At 34.4% G+C, this 17,119-nt stretch overlaps 1 protein-coding gene across 12 annotated transcripts in view; it reads right to left on the bottom strand.

Moving 5' to 3' along the window:
* Positions 1 to 1,497: 1,497 nt before the first annotated feature.
* LOC137650128 (zinc metalloproteinase nas-4-like) overlaps positions 1,498 to 17,119 on the bottom strand; it is a 241,460-nt gene continuing 225,838 nt past the window's right edge. For 3 of the 12 annotated variants that reach the window (XM_068383276.1, XM_068383269.1, XM_068383293.1), the window contains exons 6-13: positions 16,546 to 16,663; positions 15,005 to 15,249; positions 14,486 to 14,595; positions 12,457 to 12,556; positions 12,233 to 12,346; positions 6,549 to 6,698; positions 2,253 to 2,381; positions 1,498 to 1,729 (exon numbers count right to left, since the gene is read on the bottom strand). In XM_068383276.1, coding sequence (XP_068239377.1) covers positions 1,602 to 1,729; positions 2,253 to 2,381; positions 6,549 to 6,698; positions 12,233 to 12,346; positions 12,457 to 12,556; positions 14,486 to 14,595; positions 15,005 to 15,249; positions 16,546 to 16,663 — 1,094 coding nt within the window. In that variant the 3' untranslated portion in view covers positions 1,498 to 1,601. The remainder of the gene's footprint in view (positions 1,730 to 2,252; positions 2,382 to 6,548; positions 6,699 to 12,232; positions 12,347 to 12,456; positions 12,557 to 14,485; positions 14,596 to 15,004; positions 15,250 to 16,545; positions 16,664 to 17,119) is intronic. The other 9 variants (XM_068383315.1, XM_068383355.1, XM_068383322.1 and 6 more) reach the window with 7 other exon arrangements.

Genomic DNA, 17,119 nt, shown 5'->3' with positions numbered 1-17,119 from the left:
ACAATATACGTGTAGTTCATGAATGATTAAATACACTTTACTTACCAAAGTTTTTTTTTTCTGTTATTACAACTCAAATCGGAAATAAAATACGTTTCTGATTCTCCGAGTTACATTATAATTCTAATTCTGTTTTCGCTGAATATGAAGACATATTTCAGCCTTTTACAAAGCAGCAACAATTCTTACAGCTTTCAATTATCCAATTATCCAATTTCAATTCCTCTTCTATTTGCCTGTTTTTATTATGAGTCTCTAGGTAGTATGTTGGCCAGGGCACCATCCACCCGTTGAGATAGTACAACTAGAGAATGTTTGGTTCCTTTGACTAGCCAGACAGCCACTACATTGGATCCCTCTTTCTGGTTACGACTCATCTTTCTTTTGCCTACACATACACCGAATATTCTGGCCTATTATATACACATTCTCCTGTGTCCTCATACCTAACAACACTGAGATTACGAAACAATTCTTCTTTCTCAATGTGGTTAGCTACTGCAGTGTAATAGTTCAGTGACTACTTTTCTCCTGGTAAGAGTAGAAGAGACTTTAGATCTGGTAAGCAGCTCTTCTAGGACGACACTCCAAAATCAAACCATAGTTCTCTAGTCTTGGGTAGTGCCATAGCCTCTGTACCATGGTCTTGGGTTAGAGTTCTCTTACTTGAGGGTACACTCGGGCACACTATTCTATCTTATTTCACTTCCTCTTGTCATTTTGAAGTTTTTAATAGTTTATATATGATTGATTTATTTTAATATTATTTTTAAACATCTTTTGTAGTTTATTTCATTATTTCTTTTCCTCAAAGGGCTATTTTCCCTGTTAGAGACCTTGGGCTTAAAGCATCCTGCTTTTCCAACTAGTGTTGTAGCTTAGCAAGTAATAATAATAATGTTCACCACATCAAGGCTTTTATATCGGTTAAATGTCCCACTACTGTTTCAGTATGAACGATTTCAGAAAAGCCATTCTTTTGTCATATAGAAGGTGGACAAATTAATACTACTTTAGCGAATTTGCTTGTAACTCTGTTGGTTTGTCCTTATGTTTTTGCAAAAAAAAAAAAAGTAATCCACGTATTTCGAATGCATTTTGGGGGGATCTAGAAAAGAAAGTGAATTAATTTAATTGTTCAATTTTGTAAAACCTTTGGGGCAAAGCCAAATGTGCTTTTATTATCTTAAAAAATAAATGCACTACGATAACATTACTCTTGACGTGCACTTACAATGATGAATTTGTTTGTGATTTACCGAAGCAAATGCTATTGAATGGTATTTAGCGGGCAAATGCTTCCAGACAGACATCTCTTATCTAAGCAGGACACCTAAAAGTACCAACCAAACTGATGAGACCTCGTCCGGCAAAGAAGAACGATAAGAAGGAATTTCACCCCTTTTTATGTCGGTTACATCTCAGTAATTGGGGGAAGTGCCATGGTAGATTTATAAATAGATAGGACACCTCGAGGGAAATACAAAAGCCACAACTAAAGGATTTTATGTTGATAATTTATTCATCCTTTGAACGAAGATTACAGAATACAGAGTTGATAGCAATTTCTCACGTCGAAATGTTGATAAAGCCTTATCCTATCAACAGGCTTTACAAGATTTCCGACAATAAACTATCATGTATTTGGGATTGGTGCGACACTGTCCCATCGTAGACCAAGCGTCGCAGAATTTGTTCTTGTCTTCGCATTTTCTCTGAATCGGCAAGTCTGTGGAGATGAGAAAAAGTTTGACATTTTAGTTTGCTCAGATAATGTATTTTCCTTAGAAGTAGTAAGAGTAATTCATTGAAAAGGTTCTTATCCCTTTTGTGCATAGAGAGGTGGACTGACGGAAAGACGAAGGGAAACATAAATTGATCAATCGGATAATTTAGCCGGTAAAGGCTTTGACCGTATATGAGGAAATGAGTTTCAAATGTCTTATAAATCACAACTATTCACCAATCTCCATTTATCAATGAAACCAATAAAAAATATTAATATAAAACAAACTTAATACTTGAATTTAGAATTCAATTATATAGAAGAGGTGAAAATACTCTGATTAATCAATTTCTTTTCCTCTTTTTTAAATATAAGAAAGCAATGGTAAGCCATCAGTACCCGTCTGAGTCTCGGGAAGCACATTAAAGTAGAGTCAGATTGTCAAATAAATTGAGAACCTCCAAGAAGGAATAAATATATCAATGAAAAACAACAACTACAATTGCTCAAGAGGACAACTACTAACCCATTTCGTGATCGCGACAGATCTCGCAGGACTTTTTACAGAAGAGAGACATGTAGGCGGGATTTCTCGTACACTCGCCAGCTTCCATCCAAGTGGCACAGTGGATGTCATGATCCTGACACTCCTTACCTGCGGCACCACCTGGTATTACTGAGTGGCTTATCCCGCTACTTGAAGCTAATATGTTTATAAATGCTTATGTCTACCAGCTTGAGAAACAGTGGAGCCAAGCTCGTTTGTTCCAGTAGAAAAATTATGGACGAGAGAGAGAGAGAGAGAGAGAGAGAGAGAGAGAGAGAGAGAGAGAGATTTGTAGAAAGAAATAAGCATTAAAGTTGATATTTTCAAGATTAATTTTATGATAGAAATTTGTAATAAAATAGATATATTTAAAGTTAATGACAATGTAAAATAATTAGGGGGAACCTTTTTTTTTTCTTTTTTACCTGGCGTATTTGATGTAAAACAGGATATCAAAACTATTGAAGGATTTGCCACGGAATGAATCTGACAAAATTTAAACTGTGTTCTCGAGACCGAGTGTCACTTGTATTGACAATAATGATCCTTTGCGTTAAACGTGTTCTTGTAAAGCTTATCAATTGATCTTCCACATTCTATAACTAACTAAAAACGTTTTGAGAACTTTTAACGACCTGCAAGAAAGCCGATATTTTTAATCAATTCAACATGCTAACCGCGCGCTCTCTCTCTCTCTCTCTCTCTCTCTCTCTCTCTCTCTCTCTCTCTCTCTCTCTCTCTCAAGGAAAGAAAAGACGTTAATAATTAAGAAGATTCTACCACCCTAACCAACAAGGTGCTTGAAAGATTTTGCCCAGCTACGTAAAGACTTCACAGTCAGCGTGTTTAATAATTGAAGCCTTTGAAGTGCTGTAGTCTCTTTTGATCTTTAAAAGATGATTTATTTTTAACAGAGAATACAGCGAGGCTTAATTCTTAATTGTAAATGCGTAACAATTAAACTCGATAATCAATAAATCAATATTAGTATTCTAGACCTTGCACAACAATCGTCAAAAGACAGGAGAATAATAAATTCCAATGATTGTTTATTTTATCAATGTCAAACAAAGGGATTAGATTAAGTTAATCATACACAGCCAGGAATGTCTCTGGAGTACCTTTTTGTTTGAAATAATCATGGCCATAAAGGAAAGTGCTTCAATGGATTATCATTGAAAGGAAGGTGCTTTAAATGGAACCTTGCTTCTAAGCCCCGGATGAAATCTGATTCGGCTTTAATTTCGTCTCGAGGGCAATTATGTATTCGTTCGTTGCCGTTAACTTGTTTCTTGTCTTCCCTATTTCAATGGTGTATGTACATTTTCAAGGATATAATCCTCCTTCAACTTTTAATAAACATCATTTTCTGGTTAATCCGATGCCAGTTATGAATCCTTTCGCAGGTCAAAGTTCAAGAATTCAACATCCTTGTCGCAGGTAGATCTAACCACAATGGTTAGGAGATGCAGTAGGTAATTTAATGAGTCATTTATGTAAATGATGATAAAAATATCATTTACTGTAACTAGTAGGTAGTAGGTTGGCCGGGGCACCAGCCACCAGTCGAGATACTACCGCTAGAGAGTTATGGGCTTCTTTTGACTGGCCAGACAGTACTACATTGGATCCTTCTCCCTAGTTACGGTTCACTTTCCCTTTGCACACACACACACACACACACACACACACACACACACACACACACACACACACACACACACACACATCAAATAGTCTGACCTATTCTTTACAGATTCTCCTCTGTCCTCATACACTTGACAACACTGAGATTACTAAACAATTCTTCTTCTCTCAAAGGGGTTAACTACTGCACTGTAATGGTTTAGTGGGCACTTTCCTCTGGGTAAGGGTAGAAGAGACTCTTTAGCAATTGTAAGCAGCTCTTCTAGGAGAAGGACACTCCAAAATCAAACCATTGTTCTCTAGTCTTGGGTAGTGCCGAGCCTCTGTACCATGGTCTTCCAGTGTCTTGGGTTAGAGTTCTCCTCCTTGAGGGTACTCTCGGGCCCACTATTCTATCCTATTTCTCTTCCTCTGGTTTCGTTAAAGTTTTTATAGTTTATATAGGAAATATTTATTTTAATGCTGTTACTGTTCTTAAGATATTTTATTTTTCCTAGTTTCCTTTCCTCACTTGGCTATTTTCCCGGTTGGAGCTCCTGGGCTTCAAGCATTCTGTTTTTACAACTGGGGTTGTAGCTTAGCAATTAATGATAATAATAGGGAAATTATTTCCATTATTGTCATTATTTTTTTTATCCCAAACAAAGAAATGTTTTATTTGCCTCGTATTTCAGCATTCTTATTTTCATTCCTCAAATGTATTCAGAATCAGTTGTAAAACTACATTCTTTGTAACGAACGAATAGTTATTGTTACTTTTGTTACAGCTTTCACCCTATGAAAGCAAATATAATCAAGAACTTTTTATGTCTATCCAAAATATAACCGACTAAACTATTGGTAATTTCTAAGGGAACAATAACCCATCACACTTGAGCCCTAATTGAAATTTCATTAAAAATTTTCTATTTTTAACAAATTAAAGCTTGCATGATTACAAAGTTCAAATGGAAAGTTTTCGATTCATGAATTACTAAATATCCTAATGATAATCACCTAGAAAGCAATTATGCAAACTTGTGGATACTTATTTTTCATGGCTTCACTTTTACTGTTTCATGCTCAACATTTTACAAAACCACTCATTACCTGCTGGCTTTGTCATATTTCTGAGGGAATGCAATTTATTTATATATATAGTTATCACTATTATGCTGAAATATGGAAAGACAAGCTTGGATTCTACTTCATCGTTTGTAGAATTAAGAACAATTATGCAAAGTTTTTCAGCACCTCCACTTTTTTTTAAATACATCTATATCAGAATGGTTAGACTTAAAACAAGCAAAGTATAGAATTGTATAGTGTAATTTCTTATAATAAAATCTCTGGCATGACACATGGCTGACTGACTGTATTATAACATCACAACACGTGAAAACTTCATGCATTGTAATGTCAATCGTTATCGCTCTTTGACGTTCAATGAAAGTTATACAAACACGCACACTAAAGATTTATTACAACCCCCCCCCAAAAAAAAAAAAAAAAAAAAAAAACTATTGAGGATTACCTGAATTTTTACTTGGAGTTAGGTTGACTGGAAAAAACTATTGAGGATTACCTGAATTTTTACTTGGAGTTAGGTTGACTGGGAACGATTCAACAGACTTCTGATAAGTATTGGTGAGATAATTTGGGTAAAAGGAGTATCAGTGGAGTAGGATTGGATGTGATTTATGAGTCTGGACCAAATTTGGCGCCACTGGAGTACTATAGTTTATTCTGTAGGTACTTCTTGCCTAACCAACCTATGTGCATATAACTTGGCACAAAACAGATAGTTATTTTTTTTTATCTCCCCATAAGTATAGTTCTTACATCTAGTTATGTTTTCCTCTCACCCTAAGTTTAGCTATAACAGCTAATGGAAATCTGACTCAAGTCTTTACTGTTCTATCTCTAAATCTAATGCTATAGCAAATTTTGGCGGTGCTCTTCACAAGTAGCATGTGCAACTGCATAATTTTGACCTGAATTTTCTCTCTTGTGTTGGACATTGTTCCCCTAAATTGGAGAACCTCATTTGGCTGCTCTCCATAATGATGAATAACTTGAGCTAACTGTTCCTCATCCTTTTTTTTTTTTTCTACACTTTATTTATCAATCGCATGCACTGCTTTTCTATGTACGTAATCCCATAGCAACGTAGTTAGCAAGCAATTTCTGCTTCTTCCTTGCATGGCTTTGTTCATGCTTTAAATTACCTTACTAGATAAAGTGGAAAAATAATTGTTTATATTTCTTAAAGTGTTCCTAATGAACATGACTAGACAAACAGGGATTGTTCCTTGCAAGATCTTTGTAAATTGGATATATATCTACTTGAGCATCACGCTTTCATGCAGGAATGGACCAAAGTTGAATGAAATTTAAATGAAAAAAGGAATTAGAAAGACATCGAGAGAGGAGAGTAAACGTAGTTCCGACCTCTTTGATAAAAAAACTAGTACAATAATGATGATAATAAAAAATACAACACTAAAATCTACGCAGATAAGGACTGTGAAAAAGAAGCGAGACTGAGAAAAAGGAACAATAATCAGTTGAAGATAAAGACAGTAAAGCAAGAAAGTGACTGGAACAAATAGTTCATCTACATCTAAAAGTGAATAGGAATCTACTAACCCTGCTCGTGATCCCGACAGATCCCACAGGACTTTTTACAGAAGAGAGCCATGTAGTCGGGATTTTGCGTGCACTCGCCAGCCTCCATCCAAGTGGCACAGTGGACGTTATGATCCTGACACTCCTTACCTGCGGCACCACCTGGTATTACTGAGTGGTAAGTCCGCTCATTAGCACCACAAGTCTTGACTTTTACAGTCTTTTTTTTTTTTTTTTTACCATTACAAAAAACTGGTGAATGACCAGACACTTTAATATTGATGGATAAAAGTTCCTTGATGTAATCTGAGTTTGTTTTTATTAGATATTTTATGGTGATAGTGTACTGGAACACTCTCTCTCTCTCTCTCTCTCTCTCTCTCTCTCTCTCTCTCTCTCTCTCTCTCTCTCTCTCTCTCTCGTTAAGTTGTTTGAGAAACAGTTAGATTTTACATTCAAGATATTGCATCTTGGAATTCGAGTCGGTGCTATTCAAGATCTGAAATCTATACTTAGACACTAATAATGATTATCAAGCAGTATAAATTAAAATTGAAACCGTAATAGAGATTAACGGCATTGCTTTATTCATATTTTCATATTTTTTCATACTTTTTTAATCATCATTATCTCCTGCGCCTATTGGCGCAAAGTGCCTCGGTTAGATCTCACTAGTCGTCTCGATCTTGAGCTTTTAAATCAATATTTCCCCATTCATCACCTCCTACTTCAAGTTTCATCGTTCTCAGTCATGTAGGCCTGGGTCTTCCAACTCTTCTAGTGCCTTGTGAGCCCAGTTGAAAGTTTGGTGAACTTCTCTCCCTTGGGGAGTGCGAAGGACATGACCAAACCATCCCCATCTATCCTTCACCATGATTTCATCCACATATGGCACTAATCTCTCTTATAGTTTCATTTCTAATCACAATATTCCTCGAGGGTTTTGTTCTCAAATCTGTTGGATATCGTTTCATTGTCATGCCACGACTCTAGTGTCCACACAGTAACACCGATCTCACGAAACTGATTTATAGCCTGATATTATATGCAATTTCAGGCGAATTGATTTACAAATTTTACTTAACCTAGCCATTGTCTGATTTTCTTTTTTCAATCTTTAATTAAACTCCAATTCTAAAGACCCTATATTAGAGATCATAGTTCCTAAAAAATTAAATGATTCTACCTCATTAATGCTTTCTCTTTCCAGTGATATTTCGATCTCCCATCGCATATTCCGTTCTCATCCTCTCCCTATCTTCAATTCATCTCGATCCCAATTTCATGTGGCATTTCATGCGTTCTGGTAAGCAAGCATTGCAAATCCTGTGGTGTTCTGCTAATAAGGACAGTGTCAGAAGTATACTTTAAGTCAGCTACTTTCCTATTACCATTGCAGTCCAATCTTTTCCATCATCCCCAACTGTTTTATGAATTACGATATCCTTGAGGAGGAGAAACGACATAGGTGACAACACATTCCCTTGGAGTACTCCACTATTAACTGGAAATATATTTGATTGTACTCCACTAACATTAACTTCCTATGCTCAGGAACAGACTTAATCAAATTTACATATTTACCAGGAACTCCATAATAACGCAGAATTCTCCCCAAAATTGGCTGGTGCATACTATCAAAGGCTTTTTCATAGTCTACAAATGTCATCAAAAGTGGATTTCTGTATTCTACATATTGCTTTCGTCTCTTTAGAATAAGCAAAAATATGTTTCCTTGACAACTGACGTAAGTGTGATGCCTCCGTAGTTATTGCAACTATTCAGATCTCCCTTTTATGCCATTTTCACCAACACTTCTAGCTCCCATTCATCAGATTGGGCCTCTTCATGCCACATTCTGCAAAATTACCTTTTCAGTATTCTGGGAGTTACTTCATTTTCGGCCAATATCATCTCAGCACTTTTTTAGCGTATCCAGGGGCTTTCCATCTCTTGAGTTTTTGAATGATAACTTCAACTTCAAAAACACTGAATTCATTCATGGCCTCATCAAGGTCTTCATCAGCTTCAGGTATATCAATGAAGTTATTCCCTTCATATCTCCTGTTCATGACCTCGCCAAAATGTGCCATCGAGCGTTGCCTTTCTTCTTAATGTATTGCATTATGTAAAAAAAATCCAGTTGAACACTTCCTGAATGTCAGTAAATATGGGTAAACAATTAAGTAAAAGTAGAATATTTCTTATGTTTTGACTCTTTGCTGTAAGTCACAACAATTACAGGAAGAGCAACGGAAAATATTGCCTTACTGTACAATTGCTGGCGAATAATAGTATTAAAAATTTGTAATTCGTCAGTTTTTCATGACAAAAAAAAAAAAAAATTATATCTATTACTATATTCTATTGGATTTTTTTTTACCGGTAAGTAAATTTTGTGTATTCTGTATAATTTCACATCGTCACACAGTCATTTTATATTCAATATTTTGATTTTTAAAAGACTGAGAAAAATTTAAAGAATCCAGCTTTGCGAGGACACCAAAGTTGGTATCTTTGCACGAAAACTTACTGTACACCGATCGTTCAAAGAGATATATTATTCAACATTGACACAACTGGTTAGAGATCGATAGCTTCCGATGCAGTCGGTCTTTCCCCCATACATATATATATATTATATATATATAAATATATATAAATATATATATATATGTATATATAATTATATATATATATATATAAATATATATTATATATATATGTATGTATGTATATATGTATGTTATCTTGTTAGTTCATCATCTGCTCTTCCTCCCCCTGCTTCGTTTGCAATCTCAAGGGACCCATTCTGTTATTCTTCTTGTCCATCTAATATCTATCGTTCTCATTATATGTCGTGCCCATGTCCATTTCTTTTTCTTACATGTTAGAATATCTTCTACGTTAGTTTGCTCTCGCATCTAATTGTTCTACGTATCATTATTCTTTCCTTATCTCTTTTAGGGGTAACTACCTTATGTTCTAAGGCATTAGTAAGGCTGCAAATTTCCAATGAATAAGTTAATACTGGTAGGACCATCTGATTAAGTATATTTCTTTTTAAAGAAAATGGAATTTTACCTTTCATTATCTCATTTTGTTTACCAAAAGCTCCCCATCCCATGCTTATCCTTTTTTTTTAATTTCGGTTTCATGCCATGGGGAAACAGTTTTCAGCATATAAATTTAATGTGTGTATATATATATATATATATATATATATATATATATATATGTAATGTATCTTATAAATATATATGTGTATACTGTATACAAGTATTTTACATGGTAGGATTATTATTTAGTCTATGAGCTTTGTATCCTACAACACCGTGGTTTTATAGAAAAAATAACAGTAGTCACTGCTGTATTCAACGTGAAGCAGTGAACCAAGTATGGACCTGCTAAAATGTAATGTTACTGATAAGAGTCGGAAAATTGGTTGTAGTTCACACCTAAACAAGATGCCAAATCAGCATTATGTCATCCTATTAACATGCATGCCAGTTTTCGACCTCCATCTTGCATGCACTTTCGCTTTCTATGGATAAGTTAGGTCTTTTGTTTGCAAGATATCTAATTCTTGTAAACCAACATTCTCATAATATCCGTCGATTAATTCCTCCTAATCTCATTAATTTTTTTTTTTCATTGCACTACATGCAAAATATGAAAGTTTGCAACTTTCATTGTCCCTTTTTTACTTTACAACACTCCCTACATCTCTGTTCTATGATTGTTTTCTTTCTCCGTTCTACAATCACCAGTAAAAAGTACCAAAAACATTCAATCCTTTCATTTGTAGGTTGTAGGTTGGCCATGGCACTAGCCGCCCGTTGACATACTACCGCTAGAGAGTTATGGAGTCCTTTGACTGACCAGACAGTACTACATTGGATCCTTCTCTCTGGTTACGGTTCTTTCCCTTTGCCTACACAGACACCGAATAATCTGGCCTATTCTTTGCAGATTCTCCTTTGTCCTCATACACCTGACAACACTTGGGATTGCCAAACAATTCTTCTTCACCCAAGTAGTTAACTACTGTACTGTAATTGTTGAGTGGCTACTTTCCTCTTGGTAAGGGTAGAAGAGACTCTTTAGCTATGGTAAGCAGCTCTTTTAGGAGAAGGATACTCCAAAATCAAACCATTGTTCTCTAGTCTTGGGTAGTGTCATAGCCTCTATACCATGGTCTTCCACTGTCTTGGGTTAGAGTTCTCTTGCTTGAGGGTACACTCGGGCACAGTATTCTATCTACTCTCTCTTCTTGTTTTGTTAAAGTTTTTATAGTTTATATAGGAAATATTTATTTTAATGTTACTATTCTAAAAAATATTTAATTTTTCCTTGTTCCCTTCCCTCACTGGGCTATTTTCCCTATTGGGACCCCTGGGCTTAAAGCATCGTGCTTTTCCAACAAGAGTTGTAGCTTAGCATTTAATAATAATAATAATTCGACCATTATTCATATTAGCATTAAACAGTTTCCTTTGAAACTATTCTCGTTCAATACCACCATGAAGAAACGTAAGTCATTTCAATTGGACTCCTGTATCTATACGGAAAATTTTGATCTTGCACCTTTTGTTATTTTCCCTAACTTGTCACTTCGTTCAAATACATATAGAACTACGCAGACATGATCATAATTCACTCTCGTCTCACCATATTTGCATAATTTCACACAAACTTAAGTTTTATCATAAAAGAATTCAAACAAACTGCCACCTGCACCTTTCCATATGGAAAATTCCAACATATAACTGATATTCGAATCATTGGTTATTTACTATGGATATTTTTCTACGAAATAACTCCATCGCCAGTAGTTTCTCTGTCCTGAACAGTTATTTAGACGTAAGGAGAGCGCAAGAGACCCTTTTTTATTCTTTCACGTATACTTTATATATATGTATATATATATATATATATATATATATATATATATATATATATATATGTGTGTGTGTGTGTATATATATATATATATATATATATATATATATATATATATATATATATATATATATATATATACATACATACATACATATATATTGCAATACATACCACAATATGACTATTCTGTGCTATTCTTAGATCTAATACCATTACGGAGTGTCCCACAGAAGAAAGAGAGAACGAGAGAGCTTCAAAAGTTTATCACCATAAAAATACATCGTCAGTGGCAAATGTTTTGAAGGTTATTGTTTAATAGTGAAATTTATTTAATTTATGATTATTGGCTAATGGTTCGAGTAAGGTTACAACAATGTTATCGTAAATTATTAAGACAGTTCAGGGCTGAATTTTTATAGTTTTGCATGTAAAAAATTGATTCTTAGACTTCTTGCATGCTTAAATCGTTTGTCTTATAAAATCTACGTTGAAAAAAAGTACCATTGGGGAGTTGATCAATAGAATAAATCAAGCTAATCTTTAATGGCGTCTGCCATGAGCACAAAATACTAGTTTGTAGTTCTTTAGACAAAATTTTAAGCACCAACTTCATGAATGTAATTTTGAAAAGGCAAAAGAAATACATGAAGGGAGTGAAAGAATGAATGAGTAGGCTTAAAGGTGAAACTAAAGTAGGTCATCCGAGCAAAGGAAAAGAGAAGAGTAACTATGAAAGTGAGAAGGAATATTTGCAAAATAATACTCTGTCTCTACACTGCAACAAATACTGGCCATCTTACCGCATTGTCTGCAGGCCTTCCTGCAGTTGACGTTCATCCAGGTTGGGTTGTTTTCACACTCTCCTCGGTCGGCCCAAGGTTGGCAATACTTCTCATTGTTGTCAATGCACTCCTCTGTTGATGTTAATTGTTTCAGTTATAAATTTATATAGAGGCGGTGATCAAATAATCTCTATTCCGGAATTTCTTTGATAGAAGGATTACAGTGTTCATATTATGTTTACCTGTAGACGGTTCCAGAAGCGGCATGGAAGTGCTTGTTGAAGCAAATTCCACAGACGTGTCAGCACAGTTGTACAATTTTTGCAACTTCTCAATGTCTCGCTGCAAGTCAAATCTTCTATTAGCATTAAAATGTTTTATGTAAAACAAAAGTTGTAATTGCAGGTGGAATTTTATCTTATTTTAAGACACAAAAGACGACTAAAGGGATTATGAAAATTGAAGAAAATAACGATAAATTCTTATATCATCTAACGTGAATATTATGACCTGTGAGATATTTCAATGGACACAAGTCCTTTTTATCATCACATAACTATCAATGACAGAATTCATATGCAAACCAAGAACCGATTAAGCATTCAAATATGGGTGTATTTTTCAAATTTGTACTTGCTTACAAATTTTGAAAAATTTGAATACATATTGCAGAGTTAAACATAATATTGCACTATGAATTGATATGACAAATTCTATGATTGTATGATTACTGATTAGTAGAAACTTTGCCATGTTTAGATATGTATACCTACAATATACTGTATTTTGAAATGATTTCTATTTAGTAATAGTTTATATATATATATATATATATATATATATATATATATATATATATATATATATATATATATATATAAACGCAATTGAGATGCCCATAAACCAGCATAAACTTGGTGGATATGTTAGGTTTTCTTCATTTTCCTATCCTAAATGCAGGGTTCAGTAAAGAAAGGCTCTCGGTAACAATCTTGAATTACTGGATTAGATTATGAATTTTGGACATGACCCGGCGCTCGTAGTGTAACTATGGGAAGATTTTTTAAAAATAATTTTTGAGTACTTATTTTAAACTTCTCTCTCTAGAGTATAAAAGCATCTTGACTTGCTTTTGTCAACAACAGTACCTTCGCTCAAAATAGGCAGTCGTTTCATATACATTTTTGTGTTAATTCGCCTAGATTTTGTTTGAGCTAGATGACTCGTTTATACCGTGCATGGTTTAATGTTGTAAAAATTAATGTTTTGGATGGTGTCGTCCCGAGTTTAATAAATGACATTGTAAGATGTGCAGATTGTCTTATCTCTAAAACTAAAAGTAAAGACTCCGAAAAGCAAAGTAGCCTTATAATTGCATTGTTGTGACACTGTATTTGCGTGGTCAAGGCATAACAAATTAATATAAAAGAAATAAGGACTATTTGAAGTAGCTACAAAAATTATTGTAGGGGTAGGTGACATGAGAGATTAGTAATAGATTTTAAGTGTACGCTAAATAATTAAACTATCTTGAGATAAGAATAGATAAGATCATTCTTTTACAGATATTGGTAGAGTTTGAACAATATGAGGCATGCGTCATTTTCCTTCGTCCATATGTCAGGTGCTACATTTATTTGAACTTCCTTATTCATCTCTATAACTCGAGTAACTGAGGCGTATATTTTTTTAGTTATTTCCCTGCTTGTTTGTCATTTAACGTCAACCATTTTTTTCGCCCCCCTTTAACTACTTACAAATATATCTTTCTGGTACTATAAAAATAAAAAAAAAGAAAAATAGAAAATTAAGAAATAAAAACTGGTACCGAAACTTCACTGTTGTCTGTTTATTTTGTGCTCAAACAATAACAGAATTACACTTTCAATCCTATCTTGTCATTTTTTTTGTCCATTTGATTGTCGAAATACTCTCAAAATTTTAATATATTATAGGAATGAGCATTGATCACTCCTCACTTCCTCTCAAAAGTGCCTTTTAAGATTGAAATTTGGCAATTGGAATAAGACTTTAGTTCAAAAATATCAAATTATGTTACATACCTAAATAAAAACCACCTTCATCATACACTTCCCTTCCCTATAGCTTATGGACTCTTTTAATCAACTTCTCAACTTACTCTGATCCTAATTTCCTTACATACTGCCACCTTTGGACACCAAAACCTTCTAAAATATTTTATGAATCCTGAGAGATAAATAGACCTAAAGTCACTTAATTTCAGTACTACGGATAGGCAGAAACTCCTACTTTTGAGAAGCCTCTTCTCTGGCCAATTTCGACTCCAGTTTCCCTCGGTATTATCGTCGGCTGAAGCTCTTTGGCTGCGAAGGCATAAGGACCGTAGTGCATGACAGACTCTGAAATGCATTGAGAGGACAAATGCTTTGAAATAATAAGACAATCACTTGAAGATTCTGAAACCAAAGTTTAAAAGAAACGCAGATTATGTATGAAAAGTGAACCTTTTAATACAACTTGAAGTGATATAACCCTATACCATTGAACTCTCAAAATATTTTGAACATTTTTTACAGACTTAATCAAGAAGGAGTCTTTCATTCCCAAGATACTCGATATATGTGTAAGATTGCATATTATAACAAGTTTCAAGACTTTGTTGCATCTAGAATTCTTCTGAAAATAATGCCCATCAAACATTCAGTGAGTAAAAGGAGAAAATAGAAGAAATTGAATAACTCTAAAATGCTAAAAAAATTATTAGGACTTATTGTTGAACATTCACGAGAAAAACAAAAATTCCTTTACCTAAATCGTAAGGTACACCGAGAGTTTGAATTTTGTCCCAGTTGTACTTCTCAAAGTTGAACCACATGTCTTTCTTGACATTGAGTTTGTTGATGGTGATGAAATTGTCACGGTCGTACCTAGACTGCTCGTGCCAGAACCCAGCTGCGTGCATGAACTCGTGCAAGACGATGCCCACGTACAAGCAACCAGGACCCAGGGACACTGGCTGGGCGCCCGAGACCCTTCCCACGGAACTTGAACACCTGGAATGATTACTATGGGCTTTTGACTCGAAAAAATTTCTTTATTTGTACAGAAAAGGAAGAACAATTTTCTCGAACTCGAAAATTTAAATGATCCAGTATACTTACCTTAGCATTTTTTTTTTCTTGAAAAAGGCATTCTTTACATATACAAGTATGTTCTTTTTTTAACTGTCTCTTTGTAACATCCTCATAGACTTTCATTAATGTTTACCTCCTCTCTGGTCTATTTATAAATAAAACTGCACGGTACTAAAATTAAAGACTATGTGGCGTCTTTATCACTAGTGTTGTTCTTATCATAATCTGGATGTTCTATATAAAACCTATATTATCATCAATGAGAGTAGCCTTCGGCCGTTTATTCCATTTATTTTGATAAAAAATGCAGATGAGCAAGTTTTGTTGGGGGATGAGGCTTCCAATTACTTTTGAACGTGGTCTTTTCCCCAAGCTCAAAAAGTCAACTCAATAGACCAAAGTTTAGGCTTAAAATTGAATTGTATACCATTCTGTGTTACCATTTTCCGTTAATTGATATTCATACTCAAAATTCGTCAAAGATCTTATCTGCCATTTGCTTACCCTAACATCTTATTTTCATGCCATGCTTCTGTACAAAAAAAAAATGCTTTTCATGTAATGTTAGAATTATCTATATTATGTATGCGTTAAGTTTCTTTATTTATATAGGTTTTCGATGCCAGTCTTGCAAATAAAAGGAAATTGGGACTCATATTACCAAAAAATACAGCTTCAGGTACATTAAATTGAATTAAACACAGCGTTAGCTACATATTTATATTTTAATTGAAAAGAGAATCGTATCTATATGATAAGGAATAATTACCCTGTTTCTTAAGAATAAACTCTCTCTCTCTCTCTCTCTCTCTCTCTCTCTCTCTCTCTCTCTCTCTCTCTCTCTCTCTCTCTCTCTATATATATATATATATATATATATATTACACACATTGTATACGAACATATGTATGTACATAAATACATTCTCTCTCACACACACGCACGCACACACACACAAACACACACACACAAACACACACACACAAACACTCACACACACACACTCACACACACACATATATATATATATATATATATATATATATATATATATATACATATTTATATATATATTTTAATACTCTTCACACTGAAAAAATTTAATCCCATTGGTCATGCTTTAATATGGTACGATTTCATCGATCATATGTATAGTTATTCCTTCCATATCGCGTGTCATTTACCATAACCGTAAAGGGGAAATAGTACACTTACCCATCGCCTTTCAGAATATGGATGTAATCCTTTTCAATGGTTCGGGGGACGAAGCGAAGACACGTCTTGTTATGGTACTCGCTCATGGCTTTTGCGATCGTTGCTCTTTCATTTTCATCTGCGAGAGAACATAGGAGCAATGATTTCATTGAATTAAGGTGGTGTATTTTACTTTAAAGCTTACGGAAAATAAGTAGGTATTGGCATTCAACTATTTACCTACCTACGTCAAAAGGTGTTTACCATGCGAAACGTATACAGTATATTGAGTATGTTTAGTTGAATTTTGGTAAGTCTACATAGATATGAAATGGGTTGTAACTATCAGTGCGTATGGACGGTGGCTGGAGATTGTTGAGGTGGTTGGAGGATGTGAGGGAGAGAAAAAGATTTATTGAGGATGATTATTTTGACTACCTCAGCTACCTCAAAATGATTGAGAAGATGTCACCATGAAAATCCTCAATTCTGAATGGGGAAAAACAGTGTCCTGAATGCACATCAGAATTTGAACCCATGCAGGAGGCATTTAATTAAGAAATATTATCCATGGGCAAGATAATAAGGTTAGAGG

The sequence above is a fragment of the Palaemon carinicauda genome, chromosome 1 (genome assembly GCF_036898095.1).
Source record: "Palaemon carinicauda isolate YSFRI2023 chromosome 1, ASM3689809v2, whole genome shotgun sequence".
Taxonomy (NCBI): domain Eukaryota; kingdom Metazoa; phylum Arthropoda; class Malacostraca; order Decapoda; family Palaemonidae; genus Palaemon; species Palaemon carinicauda.
This window is presented reverse-complemented; position numbering and strand designations above follow the sequence as displayed.